The sequence below is a fragment of the Ornithorhynchus anatinus genome, chromosome 10 (genome assembly GCF_004115215.2).
Source record: "Ornithorhynchus anatinus isolate Pmale09 chromosome 10, mOrnAna1.pri.v4, whole genome shotgun sequence".
Classification (NCBI taxonomy): domain Eukaryota; kingdom Metazoa; phylum Chordata; class Mammalia; order Monotremata; family Ornithorhynchidae; genus Ornithorhynchus; species Ornithorhynchus anatinus.
Window position 1 is genome coordinate 56559900 of NC_041737.1, and position 18679 is coordinate 56578578.

The following is an 18679-nucleotide window of genomic DNA, read 5'->3' on the forward strand; positions in this document are numbered from 1 at the left end:
GGCAGCGGGCGAGGCGGGCACTGGCGGTGCGGGAACGGTGCGGGAGCAGGGCGAGGAAGAAGAGCAGGGCTCTGTAATCGGGTAGCTAGCAGGCGCCCCGGTTTTATGGGTGAGAGCCGGGGAGGGGGCGGGGGCCCTGGAAACGCTGGCAGACCCATTGATGCCACCCCCTTGGCATCTGCCCCCGCCCCGATCCCGAGTGGCGCAAACCCCCAGGTATCCCTGAAGAAAGATCTTTGCCTTCCAGCCCTGACTTGATCGGCAGACAATGCGAGAGGCATCTTAATTGCCCTAAGTGACTCTCCCCCCGCCGCCCCCCGCACCCCGCCGGGCAGACAACATACAGACCCATCCTACCTCATCCCAAGCTGCTTTCTTAGGCCGCGGCCTCACGCCGTGCCATCCAAACAGCCGGTGTCGACACCCGGGCCCGTTCATTATTGTCTCCCGAACCCTCCTCGCCCGCCCATGGCGGGACGCCTTCCCAGCTTGGGTCCCCGGCCAGCGACCTGCCCTTCCCCGCCCCCGCTCCCAACCTGCCCCGTTGAATTTTCCACCGGGGGCGGCGAGGGAAGACAACGCGGATGACGGAGGATTTTGTGTAAGGTGTTTGGTTTTCTTTTTTTTGGAGGGGGAAGCGGAATCTCGGAGCCCGGGGGCATCTCAAGGAAGTCATCTGGTCCGGCCCCCTGCCTTCCCGTCCGGGAGGACTGTTGGGGGCTTGGTCTGGGTTTAAAGGAACTGTGGACACACACACACACCCCACTCCGTAATCTCGATCCAGGATTGAATTCTAGGAACCTGGGAGTCAGAAGGTCGTGGGTTCTAATCCCGACTCCGCCACTTGTCTGCTGTGTCTTGGGTGTGTGACCTTGGGCAAGTCACTTCACTTCTCTGGGTCTCAGTTCCCTCATCTGGAAAATGGGGATTGAGATTATGAGCCCCACGTGACACAGGGACTGTGTCTAACCCGATTTTCTGGTACAGTGCCTGGCACATAGTAAGCGCTTAACTAGTACCATTATTATCATCATTATTATTATTATTATTAATTCCCCCCCATTAAAGAGTCAGGATGTTCTCAGTTATGTTCAACCTGATTCTCTCCTGCTGCAGTTTTAGCCTCTCTCGATGGGACCCTGGAGGGCGGTCTCTTCATGCCGTGTGGCTTAGTGGAAAGAACATGGGCTTGGGAGTCAGAGGACGTGGGTTCTAATTCTGCCTCCACCACTTGTGCTGTGTGACCTTGAGCAAGACACTTAATTTCTCTGTGCCTCAGTTACCTCATCTGTAAAATGGGGATTAAGACTGTGAGCCCCACGTGGGACATCCTGATTCCCCTGTGTCTACCCCAGCGCTTAGAACAGTGCTCGGCACATAGTAAGCGCTTAACAAATACCAACATTATTATTATTACTTCATCTGTAAAATGAGGATTGAGACTGTGAGCCTCATGTGGGACAACCTGATTACCTTGTATTTCCCCCACCGCTTAGAACAGTGCTTGGCACACAGTAAGCGTTTGACAAATACCATTATTTTAGGGTCAGAAAAACGGGGATCCAATCCGCTCTGCTCTGCCCACTCCCCACTCTCCCGCCCCTTCCTATGCCACCACCCTCAACCTTCTCATCCCAGTGCCCACCACCCGGTCCTCATCCCCCTCTTCTTGTTTTTAGATGGTATTCGTTAAGTGCTTACTATGTACCAGAAACTGTACTAAGCTCTGGAATAGGTATAATTCCACAGTCTCATTCCCCATTTTGCAGATGAGGTAACTAAGACCCAGAGAAATGAAGTGACTTATCCAAGATCACACAGCAGATAAATGGAAGAGTAAGAATCAGAACCCAGATCCTCTGACCCCTAGGCTTTCCACTAAGCCATACTGCTTCTTCTCTCAGGAACCTCTCTTCTCTCTGCCTCCCTGTCCCAAATCCTCTCGGGGATCATTTCTCTCATCCCCCCAAAGATGGGACCTCCAGGGACCCGGTTCTGCCCGCTCCCTGCGGGATCTTTGAGTCACAGTGTCCTTTTCTGGCTCAGGCCGAGAAGCGCCGCCGACGCAGAGCCCCGAAGAACGGAAAGTTCAGCAGGTTGGAGGGGCGAGGGGTGGGAAGGAATGGTGACTGTCACGGCCGAGCCTGGCCGGGTGCTGTGGGCCCCGGGATCGCTGCTCGGGGTCCCCTCTGGGACTGGTGCGGGGTGGGGCGGAGGTGGGGGAAGGTTTCGGAAGAGCCGTATCTCCAGGAGCATCTCCGGGCTTCGGGCTCCGGGGAAGGTCCGGTCTCCACCGCTGCGTCCCAAGGCTTGGGGGGGGGGGGGGGAGACGGGAGGGGAGGGAGGGAGAGGAAGTGGGGAAAGAGGGGGCGGGCTCAGCCCGTTGTGCGAGCCCTCTCCTCCCCGACAGACGCGCTGACTTCACGGCCTCAGGCTCTGCTACTCCGGAAATTATCAGCCTTGCTATTCCTGTTCACGGCCTCTTCTGTCTGACTGCCTGTCTGCCTGTCTGCCTGTCTGCCTATCTCTCTGTTTGTCTGCTTCTGCGTCTGCTTGACTGCCTGCCTCTGTCTGTCTGCCTGCTTCTGTCTGTCTCCCTGACTCTATGTCTGCCTGCCTCCCCCTCTATTTGCCTGTCCGCCTGATTGCCTGCCTTTCTGTCTCCCCCCCTCGACGTCTGCCTGCCTTTCTGTCTTCCTGTCTTTCTATCTGTCTGCTTGCCTGCCTGTCTGCCTGCCTCTCTTTGTGCCTGCCTTCCTCTACATCTGCCTTTTGCCGCTGTTTTTCTGCAGGTTGCCTGGCTGTCCAAGTGTTTTCCTCTCTGCCTATATCTCTGCCTACTTGCCGCTCTTTCTGTCTCTCTGCCTCTTTGGCTATCTCCTTCTCCGTCTTGTCTGCCCTCTTCTTTGTCTATTTCTTTATTTATCGGACTGTCTCCCTGCCTGCCTCCCTCTCTGACTGGCTGCCTCTCTGTCTCCCTGATTCCCTGTCAGCCTGCTTCTCTGCCTGCCTATCTGTTTGTCTTCCCGCCTCCCTCTGACGGGTTGCCAGTCTTTCTGTTTCTCCACTCTGATTCCGAGTCTTTGTCCCAGTCTTTTGTCTCTCTCTCGGTCCCTGTCTGGACCAGTTGCTGCCTGTCTCTTTCTCTCGCTCGTTTATCTAAGTTCTTCTTCCCTGTTTCCCGCCTGTCCCTCTGTCCTCCTGCCTGATCCGGTCTCTATCTGCCTCTGAATGTCTATTGGTAACTCTCTTTGTCTCAAGCCTTTATTTCTCAGACTTGTTCTTCATTCTTTGTCTCTGCCTTTTTGTTTGTCTCTTTGACTTCACTTCCATCTCACTGTTTGTCTCTATCTCTCTGAATGCCTCTTTCTTTATCCCCACCTCTCTGATGACTCAATACTTCTTAAGTGGCATTCTTTTTCTCTGCCCCCCTCCGCCCCCCGCCCGCGTTGTCTCTGCTTCTGAGCTCCGATAAGGACTGAGGCGGGGTTACCCTGCTTATTCGGGCTCTGTAGGGAGCGGGGAGAGGAGTTTAGTAGATGTTCTTCATTCCCTGACAGCTGGCTGTGGAGATCCCGGCTCCGCTCAGGGGAGGGGGCGTCAGTGGGGCGACACTCAAGAACTGAGACAATATCGAGGCGGTATCTTTCAACCCGGGGCAGAGAAGACTGTGGGAACACATGTCTTTCCGGCTGAAAAGGAGTGTGGTCTAATGGATAGAGCACAGGCCCGGGGATCAGAAGAACATGGGTACTAATTTCGGCTCTGCTACTTGTCTGCTGTGTGTCGTTGGGCAAGTTACTTTACTTTTCGGTACCTCAGTTCCCTCGTGTGTAAAATGGGGATTAAGACTATGAGCCCCATGTGAAACATGGACTGTATCTGACTGGCGTAGTTTGTATCTACCCCATAGTTTAGTGCAATGCCTGGCAGACAGTAAGCTCTTAGCAAACACCATAAAAAACAAACAAAAAAGGGCAAAGGGGAGGAGGGAAATTAGATAGAGAACCTTCCTATCTTCCTCCTACCCTCGATTCCTCCTCTCCTTTGTTTTCCTCTCCTTTTCTTCCTGTTGCAAAGGTAGGGTGCAGAATTGGAGACAGAGGGCTGGTTGGGATGGCTCCGGAGGTGTTGACTCGAGGAGAAAAGGAGGTTCCCCAGGACAAGAAGAAGGAGGAGGAGGAAGACGAGAAGGACTGAGAAGAGGAAGAGGAGATCCTTCCACATAGCTCATGCAGGACGATCTGTACCCCTTTAAGCACTTGATAGTCATCCCACATTCAACTCCACAGCACTTGCACACTTATCCTTATACTCTACCATTCTATCAGTAATTTATTTTAATGTCTTCCTTGATTAGAGGAAAAAGAGGTGGCGGAGGAAGAGGAGGAGGAGCAGGAAGAAACGGAGAGGAAAAGAGGTAGAGGAGGAATCGATTTATTTATCGAGCACTTACTGTATTCAGAATACTGTACCTAGCCCTCGGGAGAGGAAGAGGAGAAGGAGGGGGATGAAGATTGCTAGGATTGGACACGTCGGTGGGCGTGGTGCCTCTCGCCGTTTCAATTTCCCACTCCTCCCACGGGAGGAGCCCTTCTATCCATGGATTTTCCAGGGAGGGACCGCCGCGTCCCGCTTCGGTTCCAGGCAATAATGCCCCGTTCGTTCCCTCTTGTCTGCAACCGTCAAGATGCGGGTCTCGGGCCTGTCCCAACGATCCCGGCCCCCGCGACGCACTAAAACCCTTCTTTTCCTCTTCCGAGCAGGTTCGGGGAGTTTTTCGTTTCCTTGTCTTGGCGGAGGGCGGGGATGGGAGGGGCCGCGAGATTGCCAGGGTTGGAAGGAGACGGTGGGAGTGCCGAGAATCCCGGATCTCCGAGGCAGGAGAGAACCGCCAGAATCTTCGGAGCCAGCCCCCTGCCTCCAGGCAGGGAGAGAATGATATTCATTCGGGGCAGTGGTATACTCCATAGTCCGTTTCTAGCCTCCACGCTGGGGACACAGACTTGGCTGGGCGTCAGGAGTGGGCAGAAGGAGGAGTAGTCAGTCAGTCGTATTTATTGAGAGCTTAGTGTGTACACTATAATAAGCGCTTGGGAGAGTACAATATAGCAATATAACAGACACAGTCCTTGCCTTCTAAGGGTTGTTAATCTGATGGGGAAGACAGGACACACACAAACACACACAGTACTGGGCCCTGAGAGAGGGACTGAAGGAGATTCTGTCGCTCTCCTCAAGCACCTGCCAATCTAATGGAGGCGACAGAATCCGGACATACGCAGACACAAACACACTTAGAAATCAAGGAAATGGAAACTAAGAAACCTGCCCAGATTTTTTAATAGTATTTGTAAGCGCTTACTATGTGTCGAGCAGCGTTCAAGCTGGTGTAGATGCAAGTTAATCAGGCCGTGTACAGTCCCTGACCCACATGGTACTCTCAGTCTAAGTAGGAGGGAAAACAGGCATTGACTCCCCATCTTTCAGTTGAGGAAACTGAGGCACGGAGACGTTAAGTAACTTGACTAAGGTCACATAGGAGACAAGTGGCAGAATTGGAAACCGGGTCCTCTGGCTCCTAGGCGCTGGTTTTATCCGCTAGGCCACGCTGCTTCTAATATTCACTCGTGGATGCACGCCAGACACACAGGCACAGGGACTCAGGGACAGATCTCCTCTCCTTCCCAGCGTCTCTTTTTCCCGATTCTCCCCCAGCAAGAAATTTCCACGGTTGAATTTCCCAGGCTACCGCAATACCAGCTCGAGGCCCAGTGCGTCCACGTCCCCGGAAGAGGGCGCTCTCTGACCCGCTCTACCCCACCTCCTGCGCCTCCGCGGCCCCAATGGAGAAGGGGTGAAAGGATTCGGGTCTTGGGGAAAACCCGGGGCTCAGCAGAGTTGAGTGATGGGCCACAGTTGGCTCTGGTATGGTGTCCGTAATTCCCCCCTCCCGGGAGGAGAGGAAACCCTAACCCCTAGGATCTGCCCCCCCACCATCTCGAGAATCCAGTCTGACTCCTCCCCACCTTCCCAAATCGTTGTCTAACCCAAATCCCTCGAGCAACGGGCATGCCTTTTGTTGGGAGCGGTCCAGAAAAGGGTTACAGAGTGTGTCCGTGGCCCGGTCCTAGAAGAATAGAACCAAACAGCCCACCCCTCCCTCAGCTTTCTCTTCCCCAGGATGAATGCGCGGAATGCGGGGCAGAGAGATGTGGTCCTGCAGAGGGCGCTGAATCAGTATTGGGTGAAAGCAGCGAGGCCTGATAGATAGAGCTCGGGCCTGGGAGTGAAAAGGACCTGGGTTCTAATTCCAGCTCCACCACTTGTCTGCTGTGAGAACTTGGGCAAATCACTGAACTTCTCCGTGCCTCAGTTACCTCATCTGTAAAATGGAGATTAAGACTGCTAGCCTTACGTGGGACAGAGAGTGTGTCCAACTCAATTACCTCGTATCTACCCCAGCTCTTAGTGCAAAGCTTGGCAGATAGTAAGCGCTCAACAAATGCGATTGAATGAATGAACTCAGTCTCCCCCTTGCTTCCCCCTTTCAGTGCTGCTCCAGGTCCCAACGACCTCACCGCCCCCCGCCACACACACACAACCCCGCAACTGTAGAGCCAGGTGGGAACCACCACATGGACGAGGGAGGGCCATTTTCGAGCCGAGGGAAGAATCGAGATGCAGATAGATATCACAAATGCGCTTTATTGGACAAACAGGAGGCAGGGGAGGGAGCAGAGAAACACACATCCCAGAGAGAGGTTCTGTCCGCCCCGAAGGGGGATGCCACTCCTGGATTCAGCCTCCCCGCGGGACACGGTGGGGAGGGAGGTCTGGCGAGGGAGCGGGAGCCAGGCGAAGCCCACAGTGCAAGGGGCCAGGCGAGCCGGGGCCGAGAGCAGCCCCCAGGGGACGGCCGGAGTGGGCAGGGGTTGAGAGGCGAAGGGACGAGACGGTTTGAAGTACCCGCCTCTAGTGCTTGTAGCTCTTCCGGCTGGAGGACGTGGTGGTACTGAACCGGACGCTCGAGCTGCCGGTGCTGCCGGAGCCGAAGCCGCCGCCGAGACACCGCCCGCTGCTGGAGCTGAACGAGGAGCCGCCCACGCTCAGGCCTCCGGAGAGCCCGCTGCCTCCGCCCAGGCCGTAGCCGCTGCAGACACCGCTGCCGCCACCGTGGCCGCTGGACACGGTGGAGCTGACCACGGCTGCTCGAAGAAGGGAAGGGAGAGAACAGATCATGCGGTGAGAAGAGGGGGGAGGACGGCCCGAGACCCTCGCGGCGTGGGGACGGGTGGGAGGGGACCCTCGGGGGACGGGACAGTGGGAGGGGAGAGGAGACCCTTGAGGGCTGCAGAGAGGAAAGGGAACCCTTGAGAGGTGGGGAAGTGAACCTTCGAGCGGAGTAGATCGGGGGGGGCGAAGGGAGAAAACAAGCAGGATTCTGAGAAGAGACACTTACAGATATTGACGGGTCCGACCCCTTCTCCGCTCAGCCTAAAGGAGAAGCAAACGAGAGGTCAGCGGGCAGATGAGAGGCAGGGGGAGTCGTGGGGCAGAGAGAGTGGTGGAAAGAGCGTGGGCTTGTACTTGACCAAACGCTTAGTACAGTGTTCTGCACACAGTAAGCGCTCAACAAATGCGATCGAATGAATGAATGAGTCAGAAAACCGGCGTTCTCATCCCGGCTCCACTACTTGCCTACTGTGTGATTTGGGGGCAAGTCTCTTAACTATTCTGGGCCTCGGTTTCCTCATCGGTAAAATGGGGGTTCAATACTTGCTCCCCCTCCCCCTTAGTTTGCCAGCCCTGTTCGATCTGTTTGTATTGTATCTCCCTCAGCGCTTGGCATTATTAGTAAAGCGTTCAACAGATACCACGGTTAGTATTATCAGGGTTAGCCAAGGGCCCCAGGACACCGTGGAGGACATCTGCGAGAGTGGAGGTCCAGGTGGCGGGCCCCAGGGGTTTCCCATGAAACGGGGAACGGTACCGACTAGTTCCAACACGCGTCGTGGGCGTTTGAACGCAGGGCCCTCACCTGCACTCCTCGCCCTCCAAAAGCTTGCGGTAGGTAGCGATCTCCACATCCAGGGCCAGCTTGACGTTCATCAGCTCCTGGTACTCGCGCAGCTGGCGGGCCATGTCCTGCTTGGCCTTCTGCAGGGCGGCCTCCAGCTCCTCCAGCTTGACCCGGGCGTCCTTGAGGGCCAGCTCACCGCGCTGCTCCGCGTCAGCGATGGCGGCTTGCAGGTTGGCGCACTGCCAGAGGGAGGGGCGGGGGAGTGAGCGGGACGGAGCAAAGGATGAGCTGCCCCTCTTCCCCCCACCTCCCCGGAGCCGGTCTCTTTCCCTGGACCAGAGTCCGGGTGCCCAGTGGGTTTACGAAAGGGTGTCTTTCCCAGATCCCATCTTTCCCCACCGGGACCCCCAGGGAAAGGCTCCCTACCTGCTTCTTGACGTGGTCGATCTCAGACCGGAGTCGCTGGATCATGCGGTTCATCTCGGAGATCTCGTGCTTGGTGTTGCGCAGGTCATCCCCGTGGCGGCCGGCGGTCTGCTGCAGCTCCTCGTACTACCAGGCCCCAGTCAGAGAGAAAGAGGTTAGGGTGAGCGTCCCAACCACCGCCTTCGGGACATCAACCCTGCCCAGGCCCAGGGAAGGAGTAGGGAGGGAAATGGGTGGAAGGGGGAAGACAGGGAAGGAATTGGTGGAGGGTAAAGAGAGGGGAGAATAGGGAAATCGAGGGAGGCAGGGAGAAGGACGGGAATGAGTCGGACTGGTTACCCGCAGATCTCACCTTGGACTGGTACCAGGACTCGGCCTCGGCCCGGCTGCGCTGGGCGATCTCTTCGTACTGGGCTTTGACCTCGGCGATGATGCTGTCCAGGTCCAAGCAGCGGTTGTTGTCCATGGTCAGGACCACCGACGTGTCAGAGATCTGGGTCTGCATCTGGGACAGCTCCTAGAGGATGGGGGCATTTCCGACTTTCACCCCTGGGCCCTCCCGGGCCTAGGGCTCCACACCATTCAGCCTGTCCCACAGGAAGGAGACCGCGTGGGGCAGCCGGACTCCTTACCATCTCGTACAGCGCCCTCAGGAAGTTGATCTCGTCCATCAGGGAGTCTACCTTGGCGGTCAGTTCCACCTTGTTCATGTAAGCGGCGTCGACATCCTGGGGAGAGGTGGGGAAGGGACCGGCCGTGAGCACACCCAGTGGATGAAGCGGGCTCCCTCGGTGGGACGGGGAGACAACCTCCCTCCTCCCATCCTGCCCTGGGAGACCCCCAACTTACCTTCTTCAGGGTCACAAATTCGTTCTCGGCCGCGGTACGCTTGTTGATTTCGTCCTCATACCTGCAGAGATGGGGAGGGAGTGGATGTAGTAAATCCTGCGTGTATATGTGTGGGGGGGGGGCGGGTTGGGGGGGGGGAGGGCTAAGGTGGATCCGTCGACCTCTTGGCCAATCGAAAGCCGCCACTTTGTGGGACCACGAGGCCACAGGGAAGGAGCTTTGAAAGGGCATGGGACTGGGAATCGGAAGCCGAGGCTGCAGGCCCAGCTCTGTCACTAATCTGCTGTGTGACCCCAGGATAGTCGCTTATCCTCTCTGGACCTCGGTTTTCTCATCTGCAAAATGGATAGATTCTGCTCTCCTTCCTGGGGGACCCGCGTGGAACAGGGACTGGGTTACTACTGATCCTCTCGATCGTTTCCCCCAGGGCTTATCATGGGGCTTGATAAATAGTAAATGCTTAATTAAATATAATAACTAATAAAAAAAGAAGAGGCCAGCTCCCAAACAACTAAACTTGTGCCTTCCCAGTCCTCTCCCTGTACGTCTTTCATGTGGCTCGCTGGACACCCGGAAACCTCCCAGTTAGACAAAGATTTTGGAATCAGTCATGGGGTGAAGGGTAGATAGAAAAATGGTCCGGTGCTGAAAGAGTCCGAAGAGAGAACGGCCCTCCGAAGGACGAGCAGAACGGCTCAGTCGGGGAAAGAGAAGGCTTGGCAAAGGTTCAAGTAAGCCCTGCGTACAGTAAGCGCTTAATAAATACGACTGATAGATTATCTGATAGACAGGTGTCTACCCTTGTTCTCCAGGTCCACTGAAGAGGAGGAAAGAAGAAGCGGCAGGAGGAGGGACATGGGTTATGCATTAAAGAACTTCCTGGTTGCCTCACTCGCAACGGGCAAGCAAAAGAGGGTAGAACGTCCCTGGTTTGGGCTAATTCAGACTTCCCCACCTGGAGGCAGGGTGTTGAGCCATTTGACCATCCCCGCCCAACCACGAGGACCTTCTTATTTCTAGAATTCCAGTGTCTTGCTTCCCATATCTAGGGGCTTGTGCTTCCTAGTTCAGCCCCTTCCCGCTCTCTGGCCCCGCTGCCGTCCCTCCGTCCTCACTCACTTGGCCTTGAAGTCCTCCACCAGGTCCTGCATGCCCCGGAGCTCGGAATCCAGCCGGCCACGCTCGCTCAGGATGGAGTCCAGCTGGCGTCTCAGGTTGCTGATGTAGGACTCGAACAACGGCTCCAGGTTCTGATTCACAGTCTTGGTCCCCTGCTGCTGCAACAACTGCCACTTGGTGTCCAGCACCTTGTTCTGTTGCTCCAGGAAGCGCACCTGGAAGTCACGGGAAGAAGTCGGTCAAGAATCCAGGGAGCTGGGGGAAAGAATTGAACAATCTCCATCTCCCTCAGTGCGTTTTCCTGGGTGCTGTGTGTCCTTGGGAGAGTCACCCAACCTCTCTGAGACTCTGTTTCCCTCCCTCTGGAAATAGGGAGAAGAAACTCTGCCACTTAGTCTTGGGGAATGTGGTGTAGTTATTTAGGATAATTAATGGGAGAAGCGTTGTGGGGAAATAAACGAGCCGTGGAAACTCAATAAATCATAATTAAGTAATTGGGTAATAAATGTTACGGTATTCTCGCCCCTCCCAGAAAGCCTTCTGGCCGCAGCTTTACCAAACCCACGGCCCTGCCTGCTTTCAAAAGTTTATGAAATCACTTCGTCCAAGAAACATACCTGGATTAATCTACCCAAATTCCAAAGTTCCGACCACTCGCTCTCGGATACCAATAACTGTGGTCTTTGTCAAGCGCTTACCATGTACCCAGTTCTGTACTGAGCGCTGGGGCCGATACAAAATAACTTGGTCGGTCACAGTTTCTGTCCCCCACGGGGATGACAGTTTAAAGGAGAGAGAGAACAGGAAATTTCTCCCCATTTTACAGTTGAGGAATCTGAGGCACAGAGCCGTTAAGCGACCTGCCTAAGGTCACACAGCAAGCAAGTGGCAGAGCCGGAATTAGGACCCAGTCCTCTAATTCCCAGGCCTGTGCCCTTTCCCCTAGGCCACGCAGCTTCGGATCATTTATCTGTTTCTGATTCGCACGAATGGAGAATTTCTGACTATTCTTTAGTGTCCCGAGTTCTCTCGCTTGCCTCCCCCCCAATAGATTGTAAATCCCGAGAGAGCAGGGCTGGAGCCGTATCTTCCGTAGGTTGCCCAGAGCCCAGTATAGCTCCCTGTCCTCAGGAAGCGCCAGTCGACGGCCAGAGGAGCTGGATTGGGCGATCCGGAGTCTTCAGGCCTCTGCCCTGTCGTCAGCCCTCCTCAAAAACAACCCTCGCCCCTTGCAACCGGAGCTCAAGACCCCGGAGGAACGGAGGGAGATGTCCACGGAGTGGCAGTGCCCCTGCCAGCCTCTAGTGGATCCGAACTCTGACCCCAGGAGAGAGACGGGGACACCGGGGGGACGGGCGCAGGTTCAAGCCAGAGGCGGAGGGAACGGGGGGGTCCCGGCCCTCTCACCTTGTCGATGAAGGAGGCGAACTTGTTGTTGAGGGTCTTGATCTGCTCGCGCTCCTCGGTCCGCACCCGCTGGATGGTGGGGTCGATCTGCAGGTTCAGGGGGGCCAGGAGGCTCTGGTTGATGGTCACCTCCTGGATGCCGCCCGGGGGGCACACGGGGAAGCCTCCGCCGAAGCCGCCCCCGAAGCCGCCGCCCATGCCGGAGCCGAAGCCGCCGCCGAAGCCGCCGCCGAAGCCGGATCCGAACCCGCTACCGACAACGCCACCTCTCCCGCCGTAGCAGCCTCCGGCACTGATGGAGATGCGCTTGGATCCGCCCAGGTTGTAGAGGCTGCGGCTGCCGAAGCCGGCTCCGCCGGCGCCCCCGCCGCAGACCCGGCCGAAGCCGCTGCCCCCGGCCCCGGAGCGGGACACGGAGAGCGAGCTGAACCCGGTCCGGCAAGCTCCGGGGGCCAGGGCAGATGCGGCGCTGAAGCCACGGCGTCCGCTGCTGTGCATGGTGACGGTCGACTTGCAGGACATGGCGACTGGAGGAGAGCGAGGGAAAAGAGACAGAGCGAGAAAGAGAGAAGAGGGAAGGCAAGATCCGATGTCGGGGTGTCCGTCGCCGAAGCCTTATATAGGGGCGCTGAGGCCCCGGTCCCTCCCTCTTAGATGACCCCGCACATTCCGCGGGGCAGGCGTGACGAATCGTGATATCACCTGGGCCGGGCCGCGAGCGGGTGGGAAAGCGGAGGTTCGGTAACTCTGCGCACCTTCGAGGATGGAGAAAACGTCTCTTGCCTTCCAGCCTCGACTTGATCCGCATACAATAGCGCCCGCTGATGTCATTCGCCAGCCATGCCCCGCGCCGCGGCAGAGAACAGGGGCTGGGTGGGAATCGCTGACTCAGTTTCCAGATAGGTCTCCCCCCACACCCCACTCCGCCCTGCCCCGCCCGCCCCGCACACACTCCAGTTCTTCCTGGATAAGCGTCTCCCTCTCTCCCATCCGCCTTCCTGGGGCCCCTCGGGGGCTGCTCTCTAGGCAGGACTGGCTGGTTGGGTGCCACAGCGGGGAGAATCCGAACTGGGGATCTCTATTACCTGCTGGGGGGCGGGGGCGCGGAGAGGAGGCAGGAGAGAGGGGAAGGGGAGAAAGGGGAAGAGGGCGTTCTCCCCGAAACGGTGAATTCCACTGTTCTCCTCTTGGGAGGGTTCCCCTGGCAAAGCCTATCCAGTCGGAGCAATCGTCAACCTTGTGAGTTCCGAGATCTAGAAAGATGGGAAGGGTCCTTCCGGGTGTGGGGAGTTGGGGACATGCTCCCCGGGGTGGATGAGGAGGGTTGCCCTGTGCCTCTGGGAGTGGGTGGAGGGAGGGTCCCGGTAGTCTTTCCGTGTGTGGGGAGTCGGGGAGGGTCGTCAAGTGTCTCCGGGAGTGGGAGGGTCGCATCAGTCTCTCGGGGGGGGGGGGGGGGGACATGGACAGGATCGCGGCAGTCTCTCCGGAGGTGGGGGGTGGGGGCGGGGGAGGAATGGGAAGGGTCTTCAAATGTCTCCGAAAGTGTGTCGGTGGGGAGGGGGGGGCGAGGCAGACTCTCCGACGGTAGATGGGTTGGGTCGTCAAATGTCAGCAGCCGGTGGGCATTCGCCCTTGCCCCGACTGTGGCTTTGACGGAGCAGCGGACCTGACTCTTCTCTCTTCCCCACCGTCCTCCACTTTGGCTACTCCGGCCTCCCTTCCTGTCCTCCGGCCGCAAGCGGGGAGCTGTCCGAGGAGGATTCCAAGACAGAATTTCTGTGGCCACTTGTCCTGCGCTTCTACGGTGGCCCCTTCTGGGGAAGGGCTGTGGGGAGGGGCCGGACAGGGCGGTCACCACCAAAAGTCCTTCGAATTTGGTACAAGGTTTGTGGCTCCTGTCACCCCCTCCCCAGTTAGCTCGGCAGCCCCTCGAGGGCAGGGAACGTATCTTCTCCTCCCTCTGTCCCTTTTCCAATATCCAGCACGGCGTGTGTGTGTGTTTGTGTGTGTGTGTACGTGTGTCCTGTTTCCCCCCCTCAGGGCTCGGGTTAACCTAGAACTGAATCTATCCCCTTTGAGCTGAGGATGACCTGCAGCTGGACAGCACTGATGCGTTTCCAAGCCCCAGAGGAACGGAAGACCTTTGACTCGGGGAGAGAGGGGAGCTAGCACACAGTAAACACTGAATATATATTAGAAAAAAATAACTCGTTGTGGGCAGGGACCAGGCTAGGACTCTCAATTCCAGCCGGGCGGGACCAGATCGGGGGAATCCTCAGGGGAACACGGACCCCGCCCCCACCTCCACCCCAACCCTCTTCAGACGCTTTTGGGGGAGGCAAAGCAGACCAGAGGATAGAGACACATAGCGTGAGCAAACTCTACACCCAGGAGTAGAAAGATCAATTCAATAGAACATCCCTCGACACATGGGCTGATGGGGCGACTGATTGGGGACTGGGTGGGATGAATCTTGGAAAACTTCTTGAAGGAGGAAGAGGAGCAGAAGGGAAAGGACATAGTCGGGGTTGGAAGAAATCTTGCCGTCCGAAGTCTTTTTCTTCTCCCGAAACGCAATCCACCTTCACTCAGCACTAGAGGGGAGCGGGCGTGGGAGGGGAGAGGCTGAGCCAGCGCGGAACAATGCGCTGACTGTCGAGACCCAGGGCCAGAGGCCCTGAGTAACAGCAGGTGGCAACACAACCACCACCCTGGTGGGTTGGTCCAAACCAGCCCATCCTCGTTCCCGGTACAGCCACGGTGACTCCATGCTCTGCCATGGGCTTTGCCCTCGAGGGGCTGCCAGTCTATTCAAGAACACACACACACACACAAACACACACACTCCCCCCCACACATCCCCAGTGGGTGCTGGGGGGGAGACAGCGGGAGGGGATCTCTACCTCTGAGAGGCTGCTAAACTGTTGGTACACATACACACACACAGAGAGAGAGTACACTAGATTCCCTCTAGACTGCAAACTAGAGGAATACCGTGAAGCAGCGTGGCCTGGTGGTTAAAGCTCAGGCCCGAGCCAGAGGACCTGGGTTCTAATCCAGGCTCTGTCACTTGTCTGCTGTGTGACCTTGGACAAATCACTTCATTCTTCTGTGACTCAGTTACCTCATCTTTAAATGGGGATTAACACTGTGAGCTCTGTATGGGACATGTACTGTGTCCAATCTGATTGCCTTGTATCTACCCTAGCGCTTAACACAGTGCCTCGCACATAGTAAACACTGAACATATATTAGAAAAAAATAACTCGTTGTGGGAAGGGACCATGTCTACCAACTTTGTTGTATTGTACTCCCCTAAATGCTTAGTACAGTACAGTAAGTGAAGCAGCGTGGCGCAGTGGAAAGAGCACGGGCTTTGGAGTCAGGGCTCATGAGTTCGAATCCCAGCTCTGCCACTTGTCAGCTGTGTGACTGTGGGCAAGTCACTCAACTTCTCTGTGCCTCAGTTCCCTCATCTGTAAAATGGGGATTAAGTGTGAGCCCCACGTGGGACAACCTGATTCCCCTGTGTTTACCCCAGCGCTTAGAACAGTGCTCGGCACATAGTAAGCGCTTAACAAATACCAACATTATTACATTATTACAGTGCTTGGCATGCAGTAAGTGCTCAGTAAGTACACTTCATTGATTTTTGTCTTGACTGTCCAAAGAACTGCCCTGTATTTTAGCGTCTATCTCCCCAACTCGACTGTAAACTCCTTGACAGCAGAAATTGTGTCTACTCTTTCTATTGCGTCTTCCCAAGCCCTTAGTACCATGCTCTGCACAGAATGAGTGCTCAAAATATATGATGGATAATAATAACTGTGGTATTTGTTAATCACTTACTATGTGCCAGGCACTGTACTAAGCGTGGTGGCCGGGGGGTTCGGGGGAGGGGGAAGACTACAAGCAAATCGGATTGGACACATTTACATGGAGCTCACAGTTCTAACCCCCATTTTACAGATGCGGTAACTGAGGCCCAGATAAGTCAAGAGACTTGCCCAAGGTGATACAGCAGACAAGTGGTGGATCCGGGCTAAGAGCTCATGACCTGATTCCCACACCCATCCTCTATCCACTGGACCATTATGACTGACTGAGATTACATGAGTAGCAATATTTATTCCTACCCTTGAGAGGGAGACAATCTAGCGAAAGTGAAGCAGAAAGAAATTAATCACAAATAGTGGGGGTAATAATAATAAGGATAATAATACAATGATATAAAAGGAAATAGCACAGTCTAACTGAAGAAACGATTGAACAAGGAGATATCCATAAGTATAAAAATACCAAGGAGAGCAATTAAAAACATAAGTGCTCTGGGTGACTATTGGGTTGATGTGGGGCCCTTGAAGAGTGTACAGAATGATGTTAAAGGCAAATGCTCAGTACAGTGCTCTACACATAATAAGCACTAAATAAATAGCATCGACTGGTTGATTGATTGATGGACAGATACAGCCAGATGGACAAATAATATAAGGCGTAGTAGCAAGAGAAGCAAGAGTAACTGAAAAAAAAAAACAGATGAAAATATAAATAAGGGCAGGGCAAAGCATGGCGTTAACCAGAGTTATTCATAAGAGACAGAAAAAGGTTCAACAGGGGAAGGCTTCTTGGAGGAGACAGGTTTTAAGGACCATTTGAAAAGAGGAGGGGACAGGATTTGGAGAAGACGGGGAGGGCATTCTAAATCGCATTAGCCATTGGTGCCATAGGTCAGGTACAGAGTTGGGAGATTTCTCCTACATCTCCCTCCTCCCCAGATATTTCTCCAGGGGTCGTCTGGACATGTTCAATCTTCTCACTGGAGGGTTGGGTGGAGGGGAAACTGGCAAGTAGGGGGCTGTGCGGAGTGGGGAAACTGGCATCTGGACAATTGCCCTGGTGAAGCCTCCAGCTACCATGAGGAAGCCCATGGTGAGGATTTGTGTGTGTGTGTGTGTGTGTGTGTATGTATGTCTTTTTTTTAAAATGTGGGTGCCTGTCTGTGTGTTTGGGCGTGTGTCTATGTGTGTATGTGCGCCTCTGTGTTTTGTTGTGGGTGTGTGTCTGTGTGTTCGGGTGTGGGTGTGGGTGTGTGCCCTCAATCACTATTGCCTTTGTTCAGCTCTACCGCTGTGGGAGGAAGCAGGGACTGGGGAAAGGCCAATGGGTTGGGAGTCAGAATTCCTGATTCCTTTTCTTAACTTTCCCCTAACAATGCTGTCCGTCATCCAGTGGATCTCTTGCTCTTTCTGGACCCCCAGTCTCCCTTTCTGGAGACCGAGGAAGGATTTCCCCCTTCCCTGATAGACGCCCCATCCCAGCGAGGCTGCCCCCGGGTGAGATTCTCCCCCTGAGAGAAGTTGAATTCTCCCCATTTTCCTGCTGGGGTAGGCAGAAGCCCAGAGAGGTTAAGGGTCTTACTCAAGATCACCAGCACAGCCAGGGTTTGAACTGCTAGCACTGGATCACGTGCAGGGCAGGGAACCCAGTCGGGGGCAGTGCAGTAGGGACATGGCGGGGGTCTGGGTCGTCGGGTGGCAGTGACCTTGGGCAAGTCCCTTAACCTCTCTGTGCCTCAGTTCCCGCATCTGTAAAATGGGGATCAAGACTGTCAGCCTCATGTGGGACAGAGACTATGTCCAAACCAATTTGCTCATATTCACCCCAGTGCTTTATACGGTGCCTGGCACATAGTAAGCACTAAACAAATACCATTATTATTACTATTAACAATAATACTGGAGGGGTCTCAAGTGGGATGAGCAGGGAGGACTGGGAAAGTGGGCTGGGGGGCAGGGAGGGGCCGGTTTCGGTTCGGGAGGGCACCTCCGTGAAACCAGAGCTCAAAATCCTCGTTTCTTCATCTTCCCTGGCCACCCCGTGAGTCACAGATTCCCGCAGCCCCACGCGGGTCGGCACTAGAGGGGATCTGGTCCAGCCCCCTGCCTCCGGGCGAAGAACGCTTAAAGCTGCCAGATCAGCCGCCTGCCTACTCTTTCCTCCAAGCTCTCCTCCTCCCTTAAATATCTGATCCAGAGTAGACTTCCTGGAAGCTCATCTTGAAGTCTAAACCAACTCCCTCTTGCTGCAGTGGAGCCCAGAGAGCTGCAAGTACTCTTCCCCCTTCCTCCTTTCTTTTTCTTTCTTTTCTTTTTTTTTGGTATTGGTTTAAACACTTACTATGTGAGACGCAGCCTGGCCTAGTGGCAACAGCATGGGCTTGGGGGGTCAAAGGACATGGGTTCTAATTCCGGCTCTATCACCCGGCAAGTTACTTTACTTCTCTGTACCTTAGTTACCTCATCTGTAAAATGGGAATTAAGGCTATGAGGGATAACCTGATTACCTTGGGCCTACCTCGGCGCTTAGAACAGTGCTTGGCACATAGTAAGTGCTTGGCAAATACATTATTATTATTATGTGCCAGGGACTGTGTAACGGAGGCACAGAGAAGTTAAGCGATTTGCCCAAGGTCCCACAGCAGAGAAGTGGCAGAATCAGGATTAGAACCCACATCCTCTGACTCCCAAGCCGGTGCTCTTTCCACTAAACCATGCTGCTTCTCGTTGAGACTAAGATTAAGACTGTGAGCCCCATATGGGACATGGACTGTGTCTATCTTGATTTACTTGAATAATAATAATAATGTTGGTATTTGTTAAGCGCTTACTATGTGCCGAGCACTGTTCTAAGCGCTGGGGTAGACACAGGGGAATCAGGTTGTCCCACGTGGGGCTCACAGTCTTCATCCCCATTTAACAGATGAGGGAACTGAGGCACAGAGAAGTGACGCGACTTGCCCACAGTCCCACAGCTGACAAGTGGCAGCGCTGGGATTCGAACTCATGACCTCTGACT

At 55.1% G+C, this 18679-nt stretch overlaps 1 protein-coding gene across 1 annotated transcript; it reads right to left on the bottom strand.

The window, feature by feature from the left end:
- Window positions 1-6688: 6688 nt before the first annotated feature.
- Window positions 6689-12370, bottom strand: LOC100092858 (keratin, type II cytoskeletal 6A-like). The gene is made up of 9 exons (XM_001514475.3): window positions 11825-12370; window positions 10418-10632; window positions 9299-9359; window positions 9082-9177; window positions 8802-8966; window positions 8450-8575; window positions 8042-8262; window positions 7463-7497; window positions 6689-7208 (listed from the first exon to the last, which is right to left on the bottom strand). The coding sequence occupies exons 1-9, from the start codon at window positions 12344-12346 to the stop codon at window positions 6976-6978; spliced, it is 1674 nt and encodes a 557-aa protein (XP_001514525.1). The 5' UTR covers window positions 12347-12370; the 3' UTR covers window positions 6689-6975.
- Between the last annotated feature and the right edge of the window lie 6309 nt (window positions 12371-18679).

Bases quoted from the DNA above. Each gene is read 5' to 3' on its own strand.
- LOC100092858 (XM_001514475.3), bottom strand. From the start codon at position 12,346: ATGTCCTGCAAGTCGACCGTCACCATGCACAGCAGCGGACGCCGTGGC. The intron at 9,178-9,298 runs GTAAGTTGGGGG...ACCTCTCCCCAG, and splicing joins AATTTGTGACCCTGAAGAAG to GATGTCGACGCCGCTTACAT. The intron at 7,209-7,462 runs GTAAGTGTCTCT...TTCTTCGAGCAG, and splicing joins GGTCGGACCCGTCAATATCT to CCGTGGTCAGCTCCACCGTG.